At 46.6% G+C, this 22,761-nt stretch overlaps 2 protein-coding genes across 2 annotated transcripts; both read right to left on the bottom strand.

Annotated features, from left to right (window-relative positions):
* Positions 1-1,280: 1,280 nt before the first annotated feature.
* Positions 1,281-6,493, bottom strand: LOC136496682 (ABC transporter G family member 11-like). Its single transcript, XM_066492418.1, has 10 exons — positions 5,905-6,493; positions 4,209-4,498; positions 3,924-4,095; positions 3,656-3,778; positions 3,434-3,562; positions 3,109-3,303; positions 2,887-2,973; positions 2,530-2,802; positions 1,873-1,980; positions 1,281-1,786 (listed from the first exon to the last, which is right to left on the bottom strand). The coding sequence occupies exons 1-10, from the start codon at positions 6,361-6,363 to the stop codon at positions 1,454-1,456; spliced, it is 2,169 nt and encodes a 722-aa protein (XP_066348515.1). The 5' UTR covers positions 6,364-6,493; the 3' UTR covers positions 1,281-1,453.
* Positions 6,494-18,171: 11,678 nt separating this feature from the next.
* On the bottom strand, positions 18,172-19,218 carry LOC136498625 (uncharacterized). Its single transcript, XM_066494512.1, has 2 exons — positions 19,065-19,218; positions 18,172-18,972 (listed from the first exon to the last, which is right to left on the bottom strand). The coding sequence occupies exon 2, from the start codon at positions 18,916-18,918 to the stop codon at positions 18,466-18,468; it is 453 nt and encodes a 150-aa protein (XP_066350609.1). The 5' UTR covers positions 18,919-18,972; positions 19,065-19,218; the 3' UTR covers positions 18,172-18,465.
* Between the last annotated feature and the right edge of the window lie 3,543 nt (positions 19,219-22,761).

The following is a 22,761-nucleotide window of genomic DNA, read 5'->3' as shown; positions in this document are numbered from 1 at the left end:
GTACTGTGCCTCTCATCTGAATCTGATGCTATCTACAGTCCCCTTCTGCATCTACGGCCATGGCATTCAGGGCCCAAACAAAGACTATCTGACCGACGCCTCTATTTCCACACCATACCCTTATGTTCTTCTCTGCTCACTCGCTCCCAAAATAATTGGGGTTCTCGCTTACCGAGAAATAACTTTAAATAATTTTATATAAAAAATTAATATTTATAATATATAATTAATATCTTTTTTTTTTGTTGAATCTATTTTTATAATAAATTTAGTTAAACTTATACCATGGAAACCCAAAACAATGGTTCATTTGTGACGGGGGAGTACTCATCATTTTCAAAGGCGTAACGACAAATTTTGCATGGTGGACACAAAGACAAGAAAAATAGGGAGAAGTGGTATAGGCTTCAAATCCATGTCCTTGGCCTGGCATAAGGGGGGACCATCACCAGCCTTCCTATACAACTTTACTACGCCCTTTTTTCGTACAACCTTTACTGTTACTGGCGTTCTTGATCTGGCTTGGAAACGTAGACTAGCTCGTGCTGCTGCTCGTTGCACCGATTATACTGGTTGATCATTACAGACACGACCTGAATGAATCCATGTGAAATGTTTGATACTTGGCAATCTACCTAGTGACAAGCAGTACGGCATGGATCGTTTCGCTGAAATTTGGCTAATGCTACTGGTTATGTTGATTTGTTGTAAGAGAAAAACATTGTTCTTTCGCTGAAAAATACCGCTGAAGAACTGCTCGTTTCGCTGAAAACACTGTTCTGATGCTGCTATTTATACTGATTTGTTGGCCTCGTTCGGTTTACCCCATATTCGGCTTGTTTTTTCGGCCGGAACAGTGTTTTTCTCTCCCAACAATTCAGTCAGAACAGTGTTTTCAGCCAGTTTCAGCTAAGATTCAGACCAGCGAATGGAGCCGTTGTAAGAAGAAAATACTGTTCTTTCGCTGAAAAGTACCGCTGAAGTAATCACAAGCAGTACAGCATGGATCTTGGCCCTGTTCGTTTCGTTGAAATTTAGCTGCTGCTGCTGCTTATGTTGATTTATTGTTAGTTTATATTTATATATGAAGCATTTACAATTCTGTCAATATGTAGTACTAATTTATGTAACAAGCAATCAAAATCAATCTGATAATAATATGCGATCATGTGAGGCGTACCAGCTTTAGTGCTCCAACCATTTCTTCGTCTGTCGAAGACTCGAAGGCAATAAATTCTGAACAATCAGTCATGTGTCACTCGGCATCTCTCCGATGCCACTTTGCTCAGTCACATTACATGCTGTATGTATACCTGTACTCAAATTAGCTTCAGTTCCAAAACGTATGATACCAGTTTAATTTTCCCTGATCTTAAATATACAATATAACACCAAGAGCCGTGGGGGAGAAACACCCTATTTCTGCTACCCAAAAGAACCAGATCATCGTCCTCTAGCCCTCGTTGGAACCGAGCTCTGGATCGACAACGTAGCCTCTCAGCGAAGGCGTCTTGCCGAAAGTGGGGCTAGGCCCTTTCTTCTGCATTCTCTTCCTTGCGATGTGGCCGCGGATCCATGGCAGCGCATCCTCGTTGATCTTGATCATGAGGAAGAAGAGGATGCGGTAGATGAAGATCATGCTGAAAATGACTGACAAGTCGATCCACTTGTTCCGGTCCACGTTGATCTGGAAGATGTACTTCAGGATGAAGTCCCCGGGGATCTTGGGTTGATCCGGGTACTGGTTGTCGAATACGAGGCCTTTCATGTCGTTCTGGCACTGGCCCTGTCAGATGTATGGACTTTGGTGTCAAAAGTTGAGGTTGGAGTCTAGTGTATGTGGGTTGCTCCACTGTGTGGAAGCGAATTTACCTGCAGTGCCCAGTAATGGAAGCTGATGTACTGCATGGGGTATCTCCAAAAAGGTTTTGGGATGTCGTATGGAAGTCTGAAGTAGCCAGAGACCAGCATAAATATTCCCTGTCCAGTAAAATTGTTGACAAGATTTCATCATGATAAATTCCAAACTCATAATCTTTTCAAGGGGAGTATAATGATGTCTATTTACGGTGGCATGAAACTACTCAACATAACTAAAACACTGAATCACCAATAATGTATATTCTGCACCAATAGCTAAGCAAATCAAAAAAAAAATTCCGAGTGATAGCTACAAGTTCACCAATGCCTCATGCTGTGCTAAAATTGCTAAGCTTGTACTAGAATGTTGGCCAATGTGTAGTAAAGCTCCAGATAGTACTGGTCAGGACAAGCTGGATGCCTTATTCGATCAATAACCGTTGAAGTCCTTTGATGTATTCTGGTCCCAGAAACCGTATCAAGTATGGGGGTTCTTTAGTTCATGAATTCAACTTAAATATCACAGTCTTAACATCTGAGCTCAAAAGATATTTTACAAGTTGATTCATAATCCCGTACTTAACCACATATTTTGAACACATATCCCCAAGCAATAATAGGTTATAAGGGCAGATAAACTGACATGGGAGATGGGTGAAAATGTCATACCTGAATTCCTGCCCCTATGATGATACCCATGAGAAAATTGGGAATGACACTGGCAATCGCCATCATTAAGCTTTCAACCACTGTAACGCTGGCGTACAGGTTCAAGACGAAGAAGATATAGTGTTCAAAACCAGGATGCAGGCGCACCATAAAGTAGCATATAGTTCCCGACAAGAAGCATATTAGAATCAGGAATGGCGTTGCTGAGATGGTGTTACTAATGACAAATGCCGCGACACCATAGTGCCCATTCAGCCGTTCCCGTTGGAAGACCTGTATAAATGAAGCGAAGGAAAGGTGAGCAAAATTTCATAGCGTTTCTAATTTGCAGATGAAATAACACCATCTTAATTTCACCTTCATTTCTTCAACAAACGAAGGGAATCCTCCAATGGACATGAATGTAACGAACCCAAAGACGAATGCAGAACAGGAAGCTCTGGCCTGCAGAGGCAAGGTAGAGTCAATGCATTAAAATCAACCATATGCTTCATGACATTGGTCATGTGACTACATTATTGTGCATTCATATCAGTCCAGCCCAGAACTTCCTGACCAATTTCTTTTCTTCCTACTTACCAGGATGGATGTGTATTTAGTGCCAACATCCAGGTAGATTGTGCCGATGCAAACCGTCACGAGGAGATAGATCAGGAGCCTGAGCCAGTAATACCCAAAGTCCCGTGACATGTTGATGAACGAGCGCTTGGTCAGGGTGCAAGCCTGCATCAGGAAGCTGGCCTGGCTGCCACCTGAATCCAGCACAGTTCCTTTCTGTAAGGAAGAAGATGGTTATGGTTATGGTTATTTCCTAGCCCCAGATGCAGTATTTATTATGTGGACACAGTAAACAGATACAACATATCAATGCATAATGTTGTGTTTGCTGACTCAGAAAACGTACCATTCGCGAGATATCATTAACTTTCTCCCTTGCAGTGTAGTAGTATTGGGACCTGCTGTAGGATGCAACCAATTTCCTGATGGCTTCTGATGTTGTCATCCTATCGAGTGGATCGTCAGACCTCTCAGCCTTTTCATGAACATCAAAGGTCATTAGTATTTATTTACCGCAGAGAACAAGTTTTGTTGTCTCTGATTTGCCCATGGACCTGCTTCTTCTTACCCTTGTTTTCATTGATCCTTTCAGGGTGGCCTTCACCTTGTCGAAGTCCGAGTTGACGCACCTCAGGAAATGGTCCGATGGATTCCGCAGAGGCGGACAAGGGAAACCGCCTTGAGCAAAGAACTGCAACCGAGCAACGCAAGGAGTCAGTCGCACGATCTACCGTGTAATTCCAGCGATGTGTTCCTTAAAAAAAAACAGTCACAGTGTTGCCGAAGCATGCATTCAGCATCTCGCGGTAATACCGGCAAGAATCCAGAATTACTACCTCACATGCTTGCGATGCTTGGCCGAAGTAGACGGTTTTGCCCCCGGATAGCAGGAAAAGCATGTCGAAGAGCTCGAACACCTCACTGCTGGGCTGGTGGATGGAAGCAATCACTGTCCTGCCGTCCCTGGCCAGGCCCCGCAGCGTCTGCGTCACGAAGAACGCCGAGGAGCTGCACACATACAGCCACGCAGGAGCTAAGTTAATTAGCCTCCGCGGTAATCACCACCAACAGACACTGAAGGCTCACACGCACTTTGCCGCCGTGCACCACGTGCTGCTCACCTGTCGAGGCCGCTGGTTGGCTCGTCGAGGAAGAGGAGGCGCGGGCGCATGAGGAGCTCGAGCGCGATGCTGACGCGGCGCTTCTCGCCGCCGCTGACCCCGCGGAGGTGCCAGTTTCCGATGACGGTGTCGGCGCAGTCCTGGAGCCCCATCTCGACGATGGTGCCCTCCACCAGCGCGCGCTTGTCCTCCCGCGGCATCTTGTCCGGCAGCCGCAGCAGCGCCGAGTAGCCGATCGTCTCGCGCACCGTCAGCGTCCCGATCAGGTTGTCGTCCTGCGTCACGTACGCCTGCAAGCAGAAGCACACGGTACCAACGCCTCTGGATCAGTCTCCGGCCTCCAGCGGCTCTACACTACTACTAGTACAAACTCTCCCATAAAAAAGGGTCCGTCCACTTTCTAATCTAACTAGAAATCAGAGCTAAATTAGCCAGAAAACCGATGCGTTTGGGCCTGTGCAGGATCGCGTTGCGTGTAACTGCTGGTGAGACAGGCCCAAACGCCACAGCCGGACGGTTCGTATCACCATAAATTCGCAGCAGGATCAGAGAGAAAACCCAGCTGTCAGTATTTATGCTGTGTAGGTGGCTTCAGACATATGTATTGACAGCAGAGCACAGGACGATATCGATCGCCATTTTTTTCGCCTCTGGATCGAGTGTTGTTTAGTTCCCAAAATTTTGCAAAATTTTTTAAGATTTTTCATCACATCGAATCTTTGGACGCATACCTGAAGCATTAAATATAAATAAAAAATAAAACTAATTACACAATTTAGACGAAATTTACAAGACGAATCTTTTAAGCCTAATTAAATTATGATTGGACACTAATTACCAAATAATAACGAAAGTGCTACAGTACCATTTTCAAAAAAAAAATTCGTCCAAGGCCCTATTGATGAGATCAAAAATACGATACTATCGTACTAGCAGTACGTAGTACGACCTACTCCGTATGTTCGAATGAATTGGAAGGGGAGACGCCAGCGCCATCGACCAACCGATCGAGGGCGAATTAAATCCGCGCACCAAACTCTGCATTACACGCCGGAGCTCTAGTATGCATAGCGTAGCCGTACGTGCTTTCAACATCTTGGCCGGATGCGAAAAAAAGACCCGAATCGATTGGATCGGACGTGTATCTGTGATCTGTCGCTAATAACACCTTGCCGCCCTACCAAATGTTCGGCTGGCGGGTGGCTGGCCAGCCCATTCACAGAAACACTGTTTACGTAAAACAGTATTTTCAAATAGAATGGTATTTTTTACTCACACCAATTAGCCGAAACAATATTTTAGCTTAAGTGTAGCTGCGTAGTGGTAGGTCTTAAAAAACCAGAATGATATATATATATATATATATATATATATATATATATATATATACACACACCACACTTTAATTAGCAACGATTTTTTTACTGACACCAAGTAGATTACCAGATCCGGATATATACCTTCAAATATGATTTATATATGGATGATATTTTCGAACTTGAACAGATCCTACCTAAGAAACCCTTAACGGAACTGCTAGCTCCTACTCCTATATATGGATGATCTGGCTGAAGTAGTAGCCCGGAGTGTTTGGTGCTAAAAAATAGAACAGTGATTCTATTTTTCCCAGTTGAGAGTGCTGCATGATCTAGCTAGGACCTTAAGTGAGGACTGGGGAAGCAGCAAGGTCACGTACCGCGGCGCCGAAGGAGAGCTTGGCCTTGCGGCCGTTGAGGAGCACATCGCCGGAGAGGAAGGCGTTGGCGGCGAGGCGGCCGGCGAGGGCGTCGAGCAGGGTGGACTTGCCGGACCCGGAGGGGCCCATGAGCGCGGTGAACGAGCCGGGCTCCGCGTACCCGGTGAGCTCGTCCAGCACGGTCTGCGTCTTGCCGGGGCCGAGCGCCACGGTGACGCAGAGGTCCTTCCACGTGAGCCTGGCGGACACGTCGCCGATGAGCGCGGCGGGGCCGGCCCCCGGCGGGAGCGCCTTGCTGTCCCGCCACAGGGTCTCGCTCAGCGGGCTGAGCCCCACCACCATGGCGCCCCCCGCGGCAGCCGCCGACCCGTTGGCCTGCAGCTCCACCATGGCCTGCCCGGCCGCCGCGGACCGAGGCGTCGTGCCGTCGCCCTGCTGGTCTCCTCCGGCCCGTCTCATGGCCGGAACTGCAGGCGCGCAGCGGAGCTGGGGCTTGCTGGGAGCTGAAGGCTAGCGTGGCGGGGCCGTGCACTGGGGGCGCGTCGGGAGAGTCCGGCCGGTCGATGCGGTGGAGAGGCAGCTAGCGCGGCAGGAGTTATAAAGGAGAAAAGCATGCATGCACAATAAAGAGGGGGAGTTAATGGATGGATGGAGCAATCAGAGAGCAGCGAGCGATGGAGGTGAGGTGAGCAGCCCAGCCCTCGGTAACAAACTGCCAACCAAATTGCATGTCCTCGCATTGGGCTCCCATGACCCATCCCATCCCATGATCTGCGCTTCCTCAGCCTCTACAGTTCTCCTATCAGCCTTGTTTAGTTTTGAAAAGTTTTCCTAAAAAGTGCTACAGTAGCCATCACATAGAATCTTGCGATATGTGTATGGAGCATTAAATATAGACGAAAAAAAATTAATTGTACAGTTTGATTGGAAATCGCGAGACGAACGTTTTGAGCCTAATTAGTCCATGATTGAATATTAATTGTCAAATAAAAACGAAAGTACTACAGTAGCCAAATTCTTAAATTTCACCTAACTAAACACAGCCTAATTATTGATTTCTCATTTTCATGAATGTTGCATTTCGTATTTTTCGAGTAGTACTATATATCAGTATAATAATATATCAAACATAGTAATGGTTATCACATCAAATAGCATGTCACGGAAAAATATATGTTTTATAGAAAAATAGAGGGATTTTCAAGTCATTGAATACGCTGGAGGCATTACCCACATTTTTTTTGTCAAATACATAGAAGAACCATGTACATTTATATTGCGAAGAAAATAGTAATTGCGAAGAAAATAGTAGTTACAACATATTACTCCAACGTGAACCATGTTATATATACATTAAAAAAAGTGCTAGACATTCGTCAATTATATGTACAGTGGACTCTCCCTCTACTGAAATTTTAGTTTACGGGCCCTTTTGCGTTGTTGGGAATTCTGTTGTTTTCTGTTTTTTTTTTCCTATGATATTTATGTATATCTCCTGTGAAATTTTTTAGTTTCATTCAAACATTGATCAAATTTATAAAAGAAAATGCATCAACATCGATAATATCGAACTAGTTTCATTAAATTCACAACAAATACGTCCTAGCAAGGTATCTTTTTAAACTTTTAGATGTTAAACTTGATCAAATATCCTTCTTACTGGTGACTCAACCTATCATCAGAAAAAGACAACAATAATGTAACAGCTTGAACCAACCCTACCCAAACACATAGGTCCATGCTTGAATCGGCCAATATAAGAAAACTCAGAGGAGGATGGGTTTGGATGAGCGAGAGCGAAAACCAAATGGCATGGTCTAGCTGACATGTGGGGCTTATTCTTTTTCAATATTTTCTTCATTTAAAAATAAATCAACTTCTAGAACTGTCATAAGTCAAATTATTTTAAGTTTAACTCAATTTTATAGAAAAATACTAATATTTATGACATCAAATTAGTAATATTAGATACTAGTCCTACTCCGTGCATAGTTAATATATTTTTATCCTCTCAAAAAAATGTTAATATATTTTTATAATCTATCCATTCAGTGTTATTAATGCCATTATTCTTTACAATAAAGTTGGTTAAACCCAAGCTAATTTGATATAGCATAATTCTAAGAGTTCATTTACTCTGAACGCAGGGGTTTGGTTATTCTTCCTCTTCTATGGTTTGCCTTCTCTACTGATTCGCGTGGGTCATATATATATATGACCATATTCACTTTTGACCATCACTAGAGATGGTCTAAACTTAAGTGGACTTAAATTTGAAAAGGAGTGAGTATGAAAACAATTAACAGCCTGTTCGTTTGGCTGTGGCTTGTCGTAAACGATCGTAAATTTTTAGTCAGAACAGTATTTTTCTCTCACGCAAACCAACCAGCAGTACTTCTTCATGAATCAGCAACAATACGAACCAGCCAACCAAACATGCTGTAAGCAATCGGATACGGGAACCATGCTGCCGTGCAGCAGCACCGTGCGATGCCAGTTCACGAGTCGTGTCGTGTTCGGATGTACGTACGTGGTCAATTGCACAAACCCGTGCAGGTGCAGCACACCGCGCGCATGGTAACCGCGAAAATCGACTCCTCCTAAAAGCGACGTTGACGGAGGGAAGGGAGCGAGGCGAGCGGCGTCCGGCGAGGGGAGGGAAGTCAAGCGGCCGGGCCGGGGCAAGCAGGCCGCGCGACGGCAGCACGTTTCGGTTACGGGCGCGACGCCGTCCAGACTCCAGACGCACGGGCGCACGCCACATGATGAAGGCGAGAGGGAGAGGAGAGGAGGAGACGGATGAGAGGTCCACAGCCAGCAGGTGCATTTATGGCGGTACTGGTAGACGTTGGCACTGTACTTTCATCGCCATACCTCCTTCCGACTCGCTCCTTTTATCCCCATAAATCTCGGCTCGGCTCTTGTGCGGGCATTCAATCGCGCCCCGCCTGCCCCGTCTTCATTTCTCCAGCGTATTCGTTTCATCGTAAATGATCGAGAATTATTTATGTAAGAAAAAAATATTATTTTAACTTATAATTCACAATTATATACGATCATATAAGCCCAGCCGATCAGGCTGCTCGTTTCCAGCGGAGCGGATCATTCACTGGGCGGGACGGATGGTGCAGACGACGACAGCCAGCGATGGCGTGCACAGTGCACATGGAGAGCGACTAGTAATTTAAAAATATGTTTCCGTTTCTGCGAATATTTCACCTGAGCATATCATGGTATAAAGAAACCTGACATGAGCAGCTCATGAAAGGTCGCATATATGGGTATGGATTTAACTTAACCTAAGACTCCTACTATGTTTGTGTGATGTTTCGTTTCAAACCAAGACGATGTTTGGGCGTCCGGACGCCCGTGCTTGTAGTTCTTTTTTCGTGCCGTTTTCATGAGGCCATGCGAGGCCCGTGCCGCTCCGAACGTCACTAGCGTCAAGAAGAGGAGGAGGCGGCGGCGGATACCCAACCGGCGTCGGGAGAAGGAGGAGGCACCAAGACGAGGCAGCAGAAGGCGAGGAGGGAGATGTAGCACCCGATTTACTTTTAAAACATTAAGATACAACCCTTGTAACATATGTATAAATGCAAATGAAATACTTGAAACATTAATCTGAAACACTTGCAAAAACATTTAAAACCATGCAAAAACATACGCAACATCCAGATAAAAACACTCGCAACATATGTGTGAAACATATACAACATCCAAATAAACACACTTTCAACATACGTCTGGAAAACAGATGGAACATTGAGAACATAAGCTTACAACATGCGTGTACAATCATTACAACATATGCAACATCCCGGTCTACTTTTACAACATCCACATGAAACACATGTAGCATACCTATGAAACATCTGAAACACTTAAAACATAGACTTGCAACATGCGTTTTTCACCCTTCTTCCGAACGACACAGCGCAGAGCAGGGGAACGGCCAGCCGGCGACCGAGGATGGTGGACGACGGCCGATGGGAGGTCATGTCGGCCAAGCCAGCGGCGGACCGGCCGCCGGAGCTGCAGAGGATGGAGGACGACAGCCACGAAGTGCGGGCGGAGGCAAGAAAGATGAGCGCGCGGGCAGGAGGACGACGACGGCTATAGGGGACATGTGAGGTCGCGTCCGCCTGGACAGAGGAGGGCCGGCGGCGGTGGTGGACCTTCTGATCCGGCTGATGGGTGGTCGTGTCGGCCCGACCGGCGGCGGACCGGGCTCCGGAGCTGTCGAGGATGGAGGACGATGGCCACTAAACACAGGTGAAGGCGAGGACGACGAGCGCAGTGGATAAGGGCACGACGGATGAACGGACGTCCAGTTTGTTTTTTAAAATAGAAAAGCCGTTCGGATGGACGGACGCACTATCGTTTGACGTTGATCAAGAATGGAAGTATTGGTGCTAATGCATAGGTCTCGTACTACTAACATGGAGTAATACATCGCATTGGTGCCGGTACTCGACTTTGGAATTGATGATTGGCGAAAGGACACAAAGAAATAAGGAAGAAAAACGGTGCCAAATTCTGCCGATTATCAAGCTCAGACTCGGAGCGATCGACACTCGTGCAATCATGCATATCTGGCACCAGCAGCAGCGGTGATCTGACTGACTATCACGCATTGGTGACAAAGTTGACATGGAGCAAATGGCGTCCACCCACCAGGTAGTGTGCGGCCTCTTCGTATCGTCGGCCTGTATTTCTTCCCCTCGTAGCAGCTCTTCTAGCCAAGTTATAGCCGCTTCCAAAAATTCGGGCTGGCAGTCTTGGCACGCAGCGACGCAGGCAAGGAAGGTGTGATCTACGACCGCTGACTGGCTGGCTGGCTACTCGACTCATTGGTCACTGCCACAGTGCCACCTCCGAAACAAAACTCGCTTCAAACTCTCGCACGGACGGACATGGTTGACCGTTGCTGTGGCCGCCGGCCTATGAATGAGATTAGACCAACGGAACGGAGGAGACCGAGATGTACCTTTTGTCTTTTTTTTTTTGGGAAACCCACCACTCCTACCTGAGATCTCCGCACCTGCCATCCTCCCAACAACAGGAGACGAGACACCCAGGGTTTGACCCGCGCGCTGCCCGGTGCCCCGGTCCTCCTGCTAGCTGCACATACAGAGCACCAGGCGCCCGGCGGGAAAAAAAAATGACGACGTCGTTAGCCCGAGGCGCGCGCGTGCGTGCGACTGTGCGGAAGAACGAAAGAAAACCAAAAAACCAAACCCAAAACCCCGTGCCGCGCGGGCAAAAGACGGATGGCAATGGGAGACCGTACCAGAGCCTCCACACCGCCGCACCCGCATGCTGGTGGTCGCGCTCACGCAGGTGGCGTTGTTGTTCGCTGAGAGCGAGAGAGAGGCGCGCCGTGCCGTGTGGTTGCGCGTCAATTCGCGCCGCGGGGGAAGTAACGAGCCCCGCCGGCCCCGGCTTCCGGGGAGCGCCCTGAGATTTTTTTTTAATTTTAATATTTTTTTGAAACTAATTTTAAATTTAATATGACCAGTTTTTTTTTAAACTAACACTTTTGGCCGCGCCTGTTGCCCTGGCGCGGTCAAATGCCTGTGTCGCGTCATACACAGTGGCGCGGCATAGGGCTGACGTGGCGGTAACCGGGTCTGCTGACCGCTGACGGGGCAGGTCCTGCCGCGCCACCGATCTTGACGCGGCAATGCCACGTCACGGAGCTTGGCGCCGCTGCGTCAAATAAAACCCCGCAGCGAGGCCGCCCGCTGCCCTGCCCGCCCGCCCGCCGCTGCCTCTGCCCCGCCGCCGCCAGCCGCCTCTGCCCCGTCGCCGCGCAGCTCCCGCGGCCGCCTACGCCGCGCCCGGCCACTCCTGTCGCGCAGCACCCGCGCCGCCCGCCCACGCTGCGCCCGGCCAGTCCCGCTGCGCAATGCCCGCGCCGGCCGGGCCACGAACGCCGGCGCGTCAAGGCCGTCAGCTCCTAAGGTACCTTCCTCTCGATTTCATGTTATTTTGATTATTATTATTTTAGGATAATTAGTGATCGAGGATAATTAGTGATTTATGATAGTCAGTAATTTAGGATAGTTAGTGTTTTATGATTATTATTGATTTATGATAATTTGTCAAATTTAGGATACTTACTGATTTAGGATAGTTAGGTTAGTGAATTTGTTTGTGATTTACGTAGGTAGTTTTTAGGTTCGAGGTTGTGCGTTCTAGTATAGTTAGAAATTTGGATTTAGAGATTGATTAGGTATTTATTAATTAATTTATAATTAGTTATTTAGTTAGGGATTTTGGGTATACCTACTAGTTTACAAACGTCAGTATTTACTAGTACATGATACGTCGATTTTCGTCAAATGCTTATATTTCTAGGGAAGTTGCTTATGTTACAAGTGCGTGATATGTCTGTTAATGTTACTTTGAATATATACATGTGCTTTCATATTGTGTTCGTATTGCATAACAAGTAGTTCAAATTTTGCAATGCTACATAATGTTAATTTCAATTTTGTTAATTTGAATACTCTAACGCTTTTTATCAATTTGTAACAGGATGGCCCCACCCACGCAGCACCCGTTGTACCCCATTCTTGAGGTAGAGTACGACGACCAGCACTGAGCACGTATCTTGAGTGACAACGACGCAGATGTGGTCTTGCCTCCTTTGAGGTCCCGCACGTATACCAGGGCGCACCAGTGGGACGAGCGTTACGCGCCGTACATACGGCGTGCAGGCTTCCTCGAGCTTGTCCGTGTTGTCAACCACAATCTTCCGCCCTTTGACCCAGCACTACTTACTGCACCTGTAGACAGGTACGAGTGCATTCTTTGTACGTAAATTTTCTTGTAACAATTTTGAGGTAAGTAATAGTCGTTCTATTCTTATATCAGGTGAAGGCCTGAGACCCACACGTTCCACCTACCTTATGGCGAGATGACCTTGACCATGCAGGACGTGAAGGCTATTTTTAGCCTTCGGTTGGGGGGACTTCCAGTGATAGGGATAGTTGACAACGATCACTGGAGGAAGTTGGTGGCTCAGTTTACTGGCTTTCTTCCACCGGATGACGAGGCTTCCAAGAAAAATAAGTGAGAAATTGAAGCTTATTTAATACTTGTTTTGTTTTTCTGCAGCCATCGGGTCTCATTTTGTTTGGTAAATTTTAGAAAAACTTCCGGTGTTTCGTTGTCCTAGATCACGGAGTGCTTTGATTACTTAGACCCACAGACTAAGGAGGCTCAGATCGACAGGTTCGCTCGAGTTTGGCTCTAGCACTTTTTTGGTGCTTTTCTCTTCCCAAACGCCTCGGGCAACACCATCAGCTGGATCTTCCTTGACATACTATGCTAGCTATGGGAGAATATAGCGGCATACAACTAGGGCAGCGTAGTCCTGGCATGGACGTATCGGCAGCTATGCGTTGCCTGCCGTCGCACCTCAGTGTATGCAAACCTTGGGGGTTGCTCGTACCTACTCCAGGTTTGGTGTTGGGAACGATGGCCCGTTGGAAGGCCACTTAGTACTGGTTTACCGATAAGTACTTCGGTTCATTATATTCTTCGATATGGTTACATATAATGAGTTTATTAACGGCTAATTCATTATCGTGTTCAATACAGCAATGGAACGTACCGGATACACTCCCTACAGCTCTGTTTATCTAGACGGAATCAGAGTTAATTAGAGGGAATGCGAGACGCAAGTACAGTGAGTACACGGACGGTCTCGACGTCCTGACACAGCACCAGGTTACACTTTCTTTACTATCATATATGTGTCTTGTTCGATCTATACTATATCACAACCTAACTTAATTACGAAATTTTAGGTGCATTGGTGTCCTTGGGATGCTCCGGAGCTCCAGTACTATCTCAGTCATGTCACTAGGGACGAGTCAGACGAGTATCGCTGCAATGTCCCTCTTATTTTCTTCCACGTGATCGAGATTCACTTGCCTATCAGGGTCTGCAGATAGTTTGGAAGAATGATAGGCTGCCCACCACCGCTTTACTTCACCAATCAAGGATTGCATGAGTGAGTTATCGATTAATAACAGAGCTATAATTCAGAGGTGTGTGTGGTACAACTAACATCGACCAAGGATTGGCGCGTGACACACAACGCACACATCCACTTGTGGGAGATCAGGGAACGGCAGCCGGTCCATGCAGGTCCTCCACACGACCAGCACACCTTCAACGAGTACCTGCGCTGACTTCGCTGGTCTACGAGGACACATATCAAGCCCCCGTACATTGAGGAAGTGATTGATGAGGACTCGGAGGAAGATATGATCGAAGATGTGTACGCCGTTGCCACTAGAGAGAACATATAGCTACAGAGAGCCCCGCTACAAAGATACGTGGTAAGATACTTGAATGGTACAATTTGTTATCCATTTGGTATTAAGTATGTATACTAAAACTGTTCAACCGCGTTTCTGTACCCAGGCGACACAATTATCGAGGTTGTCCAATGAAGCAGTGTACCGGCTTCACGAGTCTAGAGGGCTGGGGCCAGGCGTTATCGTGGCTTTTGTAGAGGTAAACATAAACTTGTCCGTTCCGGAAATGTTTGTTCAGTGTATATGCGTTTGAAAAATACACTAACTTTAACGTCTATTTATGCAGAAGGTGAAGAAGAGCTATAGGAAGCTAGCTCAGAAGCTGAGCTGCATAGACACTTCTTATAAAGAACTGTCACTCCCGGTGCGGTCGGGTGCCACGTCTTTAGCCTCTTTGAGGACACTAGCCAGCTCTTCTCAGCAGATGACAGGTGCCACTTTCACGATGCGTACACCACCATATCATAGTGTTGGCAAGGACCCTGCAACCGAAGATGAGGAGGACGACGATGACGACGACGACCAGTGAGAAGATTGGCCACAGGACGAGATCGGCATGTCTCAGCTAGGTGGTGCCCCGCTTGGTACCCAAGAAGCCTCACATGTACTAACAAATGTAGTTTCTTTAAATACGTAGGCTACATAACTAACGATCATAAAGAATTCTAAGTAATCATGCATATCACATACTTGCAGGGTACGAGCCATACGCACCGGCAACGCGACCACACTGACGTTGGCTACACTCCTAATGTGTTGCCAACAAATCCGAAAGACAAAGACGTCCAAGGGATTTTTACATTCCTGGGTCTTAGTTTGTTAGATCGAACTATTATTGGTGTCCGAAACTTGAAGGCTTAGTTGGTTATGTTATATCGAACTTATGTCAAACCAATTAAAATGTTATGTGGCAGCTTGTCAACTTATGTTATTTGCTTCATATTCGTTTTAATGCGTCGTGTCATCACTGCTTGCGAGATTAAGTAGCAACTAGTTTGAAAACCGGCAGTCCCGGGGTATCTCGACGTCGGTGGCCGGCGTCTTGCGCGAGGGGTCGAGAAAGCTAGGGTCCATGGTCGCGTCACCGCCGATCCTACAATATGGAGCCAAAAATATCATTGGCTTATTAAATTTTCTATTCGACCGTGAAAAAAATTTAACAAAATATAGAAATAAATTCATTATTGACTTTACGTTAAACAATACTTATAATAACTCCGCAACGTGTTCCGGGATGGCGGCGGGCGCGGCGGCCAGGCTTGCTTGCTGCTCGGGCAGACATGACTGGCAGCGGGGTTTTATTTGGCGCAGCCGCGCCATGCTCCGTGGCGCGGTACTGCCGCGCCAAGATCGGTGACGCAGCAGGACTTGCCCCGTCAGCGGTCAGCGGACCCGGTTACCGCCACGTCAGTCCTGTGCCGCGCCACCATGCATGGCACGGCACAGACATTTGGCCGCGCCAGGGTAATAGACGCGGCAAAAAGTGTTAGTTTAAAAAAAACCCAACCATATTAGATTTAAAATTAATTTCGAAAAATGTTAAAATTAAAAAAAAAAAATCCGCCCTGCTGCCTCCTCTCGCTAGCTCTCCAACCGCTCGCGCGCGGGCGTTACGTCCATCGGTCCGCATCGGCTGCGCGCATCTATCTATCTATCTATCCCTTGAAGATCCCCTTGCGACCCTTCCCCTTCCCCGGGCTTTCGATGGAGAATGCCAGAATGGCGATGCGCAACCGCGCGATGGCGATTGGCGCGATGCGTCGCGGTACGGTGGCCATGGATCCGGTTCCCAAGGGCGCCCGTGCACGGGGATTTTTCTTCCTGCCGGCTTGCGCGCGGCACCTAGTCTCTGCTTGGATCCCTGGATGGAGGCCTGGACCCTAGTACGTGTACTCAGCTAGCTCGCGCCACGTGATCTTCTGAGACTAGACGTATAGTACGTTCTACTGCTAAGTACTAGTACAGTGCATAGAACACTACTCCGCGGAGGCGGAGCAAACAAAATCAGAATTGTTCGGCGGAGGATATAGGACTGGGGAGTCCCATCTACAATGTTGTCTACAAAATCGCATTAATGAAGCAACACACTTTTTTTTGGTTTACCCACGCCGACGTGCTTTCGCTGAAAAAATAAACTAAAACACTATTTCAACTAATTTGTTGTGAAAAAAAAACATTGTTCTAACTAAAAAATAAGCTCAAAAAGACAGATTATAAGAGAAGCGAACAGGACAACGTCGATAAATTCGCACAACCTACGGTAACCGGGCATGATTGGCTGGGGCTGGCTGGCCAGGCCCCTCACATAGACACTATTCACATGAACCAGCCCACCCAGGCCCCTCACATAGACACTATTCACATGAACCAGCCAACAATACTTCTCTTTAACCAGTAACGATACGAACCAGCCAATCGAACGAGCTAACCGATGGATGTGACAATAATGTCAATGCGCCAGCATGGGTCACTGAATCAATGCGTGGAGGCAAGATAAACTTGAGAGTTCAGTTCTCTCCAGGCCCGTTCAGAAATCAGAATAGGAGTACACAAAAGCGGCGTGTCAGCGCACGCTAGGCCTGATCGGCAGGACTGAAAAATACTATTTCGATTGATTGTTGTGAAAAAAAATACTGTTCTAACAGGACATAAATAGTAATTTTGTGAGTTGGCTGGCCAGCCAGCGATCAGCCAGCCAGCCAGCTCGCCCGTCACGCATGACTCATGACGGCAGAGCTAGGCAAGCATAGCACCGTCATGAACAGACAAGATATTTTTTTTCTTCCCCGTCCCCCTGTATCTGTATGTACGGCTCACATAGGTTTTGCCTGTCTGAAATCCGCGTAGCACTCGGGGAGAAGAGAAGAATGAAAGAATTATTATGGGATTGCTGCCAACAGCCCCGGACTCTCAACTGCAAACCACACACAGTAATAGCGAGGTCTCTTTCCATTGCAGGTCAAGCGTTAGGTGAGAGATCGAGAATGGGGGTCCAGCGAATGAGCACGATGGAGGTAGCATCTGCTTGCTCATCAGTAATGATCGGGCCCATCAGTAATCGAAGTGGGGACGGTTAGCAGTTCGTTCAGCGTTCAGCCCTCCCGTTGTCAGGCAGGCCGTCAGTCGTAAGAAAGGAGCCATGCACGCGAGCCCGGTGCCCATAAGACTGTCTCCGATAACAAGACCGAGACCCAAAATAGATAGCAAAAGACCTAAAATCAATCTTCAACAGAGTATCTATACAGAAGACCTATTTTGGGTTACCTGAGAGACACAACCCAAATATGAGTATTCTCTCTCCTGGAAACCCATTTACAGAAATGATTCTCTTTTCGATCTGGTTGTTGGAAAAGATGCCAAATAGGTATTGAATATTTTATCTATAGCACTATTTAAAGAACGAATGGGTCTTAGATTTTAGATGTTGTCACGAGAGATAGCCTTACCTACAATGCAAGCATGGCTACGTGTCTACGAAGTACTGTACATTGGGCACAAAGTTGCTGACTGCGTAACCGTACCCTGGAAGTAAGCCCATGTTTACTTCCAACCTAAAATTCCAAAAAGTGTTATAGTAGCCATCACATCGAATGTTTGCGGCCCGTGCATGGAGCATTAAATATAAACGGAAAAAAACTAATTGCACAGTTTGGTGGAAAATTACGAGACGAACGTTTTGAGCCTAATTAGTCCATATTTGAACACTAATTGCCAAATAAAAACGGAAGTGCTACAGTAGCCCACTAAGGTACGAAATGCCACTGTAGCACTTTCGTTGTTATTTGACAATTAGTGTCCGATCATAGTCTAATTAGGCTTAAAAGATTCGTCTCGTGAATTTCGTTTAAACTGTGTAATTAATTTTATTTTTTTATTTATATTTAATGCTTCATGCATGGGTCTAAAGATTCGATGTGACGAGAAATCTCGAAAAATTTATCATTTTGAAGTGGAACTAAACAGGGCCTAAGCAAGCCTAGCAACGTTCATGGAAGAAGAAAAAAAAAAGTAAAAAACGCACAGGCGGAGTACAGTGTCCAAGCCACTATTTACTTAGTAGGAGAGTGTTCACTAGTCCCTATACCTGCACCTACTACTACCGCATGGAACAGGTTTTGCATCTTTTATTTATTCCACTGAAACCTACGACAGAAATGTGGATCGGAGCTGCGTGCTGCTGAGGCTAGCAGGAGGAGACCCATCTGCCATCGCAGAACGAAGAGAGGACCTAGCAGGTGGGCACGCACTTCCTGCACTTGACGACGCACCGTGACGGGACGTGGTTGAGGCTGGCGGCGCGCGAGGCCGAGGCGCCGTCGTAGCACCTCTTGCCGCAGATCACCCGCCTCTTCCGGCACGCCGCGGCGCTGACGCAGCCCGCGGCGCTGCCGCCGGAGCCGGCGGACTTCCTGGCGGAGGGCCGCCGCCTCCTGGACGCCGCCACGGCCCTCAGGTTCTTCGCCTCGGCGCCATCGGCGGCGGTGACGTTCGCGGCGCGCCAGGCGCCGCCGTCCGATCTGAACAGGTTGCCCGCCCTGGCGATGAACCCCCGCAGATCGCGGCCGAGGATGGCTGCGATGCTGGTGCTGCTCTCGTGGTCGTGGGCGGCGAGCGAGAGCCTGCAGCTCGCCATGGCGATGGCCAGTAGGAGCACCAGCACTACGGCGCGCGAGCTCTTCATGCTTGCTTGCTGCCACCACCACCTCGATCTTTATGTTGCTGGATCGTTAGTGCACTGCAGATGAATCACGTTAACCAACAGTGTTGATCTCTGTTTATATAGGAAGAAAGTCGTCAGGATGGGATGGAAACATCTGCATGAGCTACCTAATTTCAGCGAACGTCCAATGCGTGGTGGCGAACGGGTGGTGTGCCTGAAAGCGTGAGTAGCCATGGAGGGAACGCCCGGCGAGGAAAGCACGCTTTCCAAGTCTCAGCGTTAGGTTGGATCGAAGTAGATAAGCCGGTGACTGGAGGGGTAAAACACACAAGATGGCCTCATACCGTGCCTCCGTGGACTACCCTGCTGCTTTTCACTTGTAAATTAAATTCTTGGCGATGTAGATGAGGTCATTTGGGATGACTGTACACCCTTCGTCAAGTCACTATCTGGCATGCAAGATTTGCAGAATTGTTCCCCACATGCCAGGAGCGTAGGTGTACCGAAATGAACTTCCAAAGAAAGAGAAAGGGACGTGCCAGGTGACGGGCACCTATAATCGTGTCACCATATTTTACTAGCAAAAGAAGCGACCTATTTAGTTCATGCTAATTAGCCAGGTGTCTCTTCTAGGACCAACTGAATGTAAATCAACACATAACAGTGATGTATATCATGTATTGCGGCTCTCAATTCTTACAACGACACGACAAAAAAATCTAACTGAAATCTCATTATACTAGTACGATGCTTACGACTACGACAACAAAATTCTAAAGGGCCGTTTCAATCCTTTTATTTTGGGGAAATTGAAATCTACTACTTAATAGACTAGACTATTTGGCTATTTAGTTTCAGGACCAACCGAAAGTAAATCAACACATAACAGTGATGTGTATCATGTGTCGTGGCTCTCAATTCTTACGAGGAGACGACAACAAATCTAACTGAAATCTCATTATACTAGTACGACGCTTACGACGACATGACAAAAAAATTAAGGGGCCATTTCGATCATTTCATTTTGGGGAAATTAAAATGTACCTAATAGACTAGGTTATTTGGTTTAAAATTTGACATTTCACGACCTTCCAAGGTTCACAATTCATATAGGTGAGAAATAAAAATTGATTATATAGACAACTTATAACACGTTCTTCAACTCGCTCCTCTATAGTAGAAATACAATATATAAGTATTTCTCTCGTATGGCCTACAATAATATATAAATATATTCCATATACAACCATATTAACTTAATCAATCTATATCGAAATTATGATTATTAAAATAAATTCAATTCCAAGTATTCAAATAAGGCCTAATTGAAATCTCATTATACTAGTACGATGAAATACTGTTACCGGTACACATGTTCCTGGTGATACTCGTATTCTCAAATAATGTGACGTGCAATAAATTTAAGTTGCCTCGCTTCAAGGATGCCCACGCCCTGTGACCCCTGTCCATGTTTTCCTCCTCATTTTGAAACAAATAAAATCTGTACACTATGCTAATGTTGGTTTATTCTTATTATTATCGTCACTTCAGTACCCAACTACCTGCTATATCATATTCCAAATTATTAATTGATAAACGTAAATCATACGTGACTTTTTTCTCATGTTAGGGCTTGTTTGATTTGTCTAGTAGCTACTGAATTTAGTAGTTTTTAATCACTTTAGTAAATTTTTAACTAAACGCTATGACTAAAAGCTACTAAAAAAGACTTTAGTCCTCTCTAGTAACTCTGAAGTTACTAAAAATGACTAAACCTTTTAGTAGCTACTAAAGTTTAGTAGCTCGAACTAAACACTCCCTTATTTCTGGGAATGTCTGAATATGAATTCATGCCATTTCTTCATCGTCAGCATTAAAGGGCAATCCCTTTCCAGTGAGAAGCATAAAAAAATTCTAGCGGAAATATGTTCCAGTCAGCAACAATGAGAGGCATAAAAAGTCTAGCGGAAATATGTTCCAGTCATCACCAGGTAGTTAGTGGTTGCATTGATATATCACTCGAGTTCACGTCAGTGCCTTGAGATCAAATCAACAATAACACAGCTTCTGGTTCTGGAGTGCCAACCATACCTATGCCATTACCAATAACAGCTCGCCTCTCAAGTTGGAGCTCGAGACTTACACGCGAAGGATACTCTGATAGCCGTTCCTGCTGCATCCGTGTCCATAATGATTTTTTTTTTAATTTTAACACTTTTTGAAAACTAATTTTAAATCTAACATGGTCAGATTTTTTTTAAAACTAACACTTTTGGCCGCGCCTATTGCCCTGGCGCAGCCAAATGCCTATGCCGCGTCATGCATGGTGGCGCGGCAAAGGGCTGACGTGGCGGCGACCGGAATCGATGACTGCCGAAGGGGCAGGGCCTGCCATGCCACCGATCTTGGCGCGGCACTACCACGCCCTGATCTGTGGTACGGCAGAGCCGAATAAAACCCCCGTCGCGGCCCGCGTCCGCCAATGGCTGAGCAGCCGCCGTTGCCCGAGCAGAGCAGCAAGGCCGCCTGGCCGCCGCGCCTGCGTCCGCCCGCGCTAGCCCGCCGCCGAGCACGTCGGCCGCCGCGGCCGCGTCCGCCCGCGTCAGCCAGCCCGCCGCCGAGCACAGCACGGCCGCCCGGTGCGGCCTCCGAGCCCGCACGCCGGCGCGCCACCCCCTCCGGCCACGTACGGCGGCTGCCCGCCGAGGACTGCGCCCGCTTCTTCCGTCCTGGTCTAGCGCGCTACAGCGAGGTACTCCCCTAATAAAGTTAATAAAATTATTAAAGTATAGTTAGTAAAGTTAGTTAGTTTAGTTAGTATAGGTAATATAGTAAGTTAATATATATAGTAAAGTTAGGTAGTTTAGTTAGTACAGTTATTGAGTCTAGTTATATATTGGATTTAGTCTAATTAGTTGTTGTATTTAGCCTTGTATATATGTTAATATTAGATTAGTTAGTATAGTTATAGTTAAAATATGTATTAATATTACTATAGACATTACGTACGACGATTTCGACGACTTAATGAAGTTTTTTGAAATGCTTTTACAGATGGATTGTTGTGTTAGAGTTTTGTATGTAGAAAGTGTTAGAAGAGAAAATGGTATGTTTGAGGATATGGAAGAAGAATTGGAATGGTTTGATAAATCTCCTAGCTTCAACGACCTTTGTGTCCGTTTGAATGCAAAGTTTGACGGTGATTTCACACTAAAGGGGATGTTTGATACTGGGAAGACTAGGGCACGCTATGTCCTCATGTCCTTGCGCGATACTGCTCACTAGTCCCGCTACACTAGGGTTCTCTAAGGTTCCAATGTGTCTATGACTGAGATGGTGGTGGAGAATAGATACAGGATGTAGGGTGTTCAGGACGGCCCATCCATTGACGGTGCTGGAGGCAATAAGCAAGAATTGGGGGTCGAAGGGGAAGCAACTCAGGGTAACATGGATTTGGATGGTCAGTTGATGCAGGAGCAGTTTCATTCAACTGCAGTAGGTTGTATAAGCAATGACTTCGATGTGAATGATTTCGAACGGGAAGAGGAGGAGCAGGAGGAGGAGGACACGATCGGTGATATAGTTACAGTGATTCAGATGATTCTGATAATGACGAAGGAGTTATAGATACTATGCCAACACCGGCTGATGCCATGTCAGTACCGGTTCATACTATGCCAGTACCAGTACCAACTGAGGTTTTGCATGGTGTCTAGCTCAGGGTAGACTAGTCATAGATTTGGCTGCAGATGATACCCCCTATGATTCATGGGCCAGAATTAGCGAAGCGCAGCAGTATGTTCCACCATCACCTTATAAAACGACTGAGCTTGAGCAACTAAGGTCCAAGAACGTACCTTTCAT

The sequence above is a fragment of the Miscanthus floridulus genome, chromosome 12, assembly GCF_019320115.1.
Source record: "Miscanthus floridulus cultivar M001 chromosome 12, ASM1932011v1, whole genome shotgun sequence".
NCBI classification, from domain to species: domain Eukaryota; kingdom Viridiplantae; phylum Streptophyta; class Magnoliopsida; order Poales; family Poaceae; genus Miscanthus; species Miscanthus floridulus.
Note: the sequence above shows the minus strand (reverse complement) of the source record. Positions and strands in the feature narration are given on the sequence as shown.

Excerpts from the sequence above, each read along its gene's own strand:
- LOC136496682 (XM_066492418.1), bottom strand. The coding sequence starts at position 6,363 with ATGAGACGGGCCGGAGGAGACCAGCAGGGCGACGGCACGACGCCTCGG. Across the intron at positions 4,096-4,208 it reads CCAACCAGCGGCCTCGACAG|CTCCTCGGCGTTCTTCGTGA; the intron begins GTGAGCAGCACG and ends GTATGTGTGCAG. Across the intron at positions 1,787-1,872 it reads TCCATTACTGGGCACTGCAG|GGCCAGTGCCAGAACGACAT; the intron begins GTAAATTCGCTT and ends TACATCTGACAG.
- LOC136498625 (XM_066494512.1), bottom strand. The coding sequence starts at position 18,918 with ATGAAGAGCTCGCGCGCCGTAGTGCTGGTGCTCCTACTGGCCATCGCC.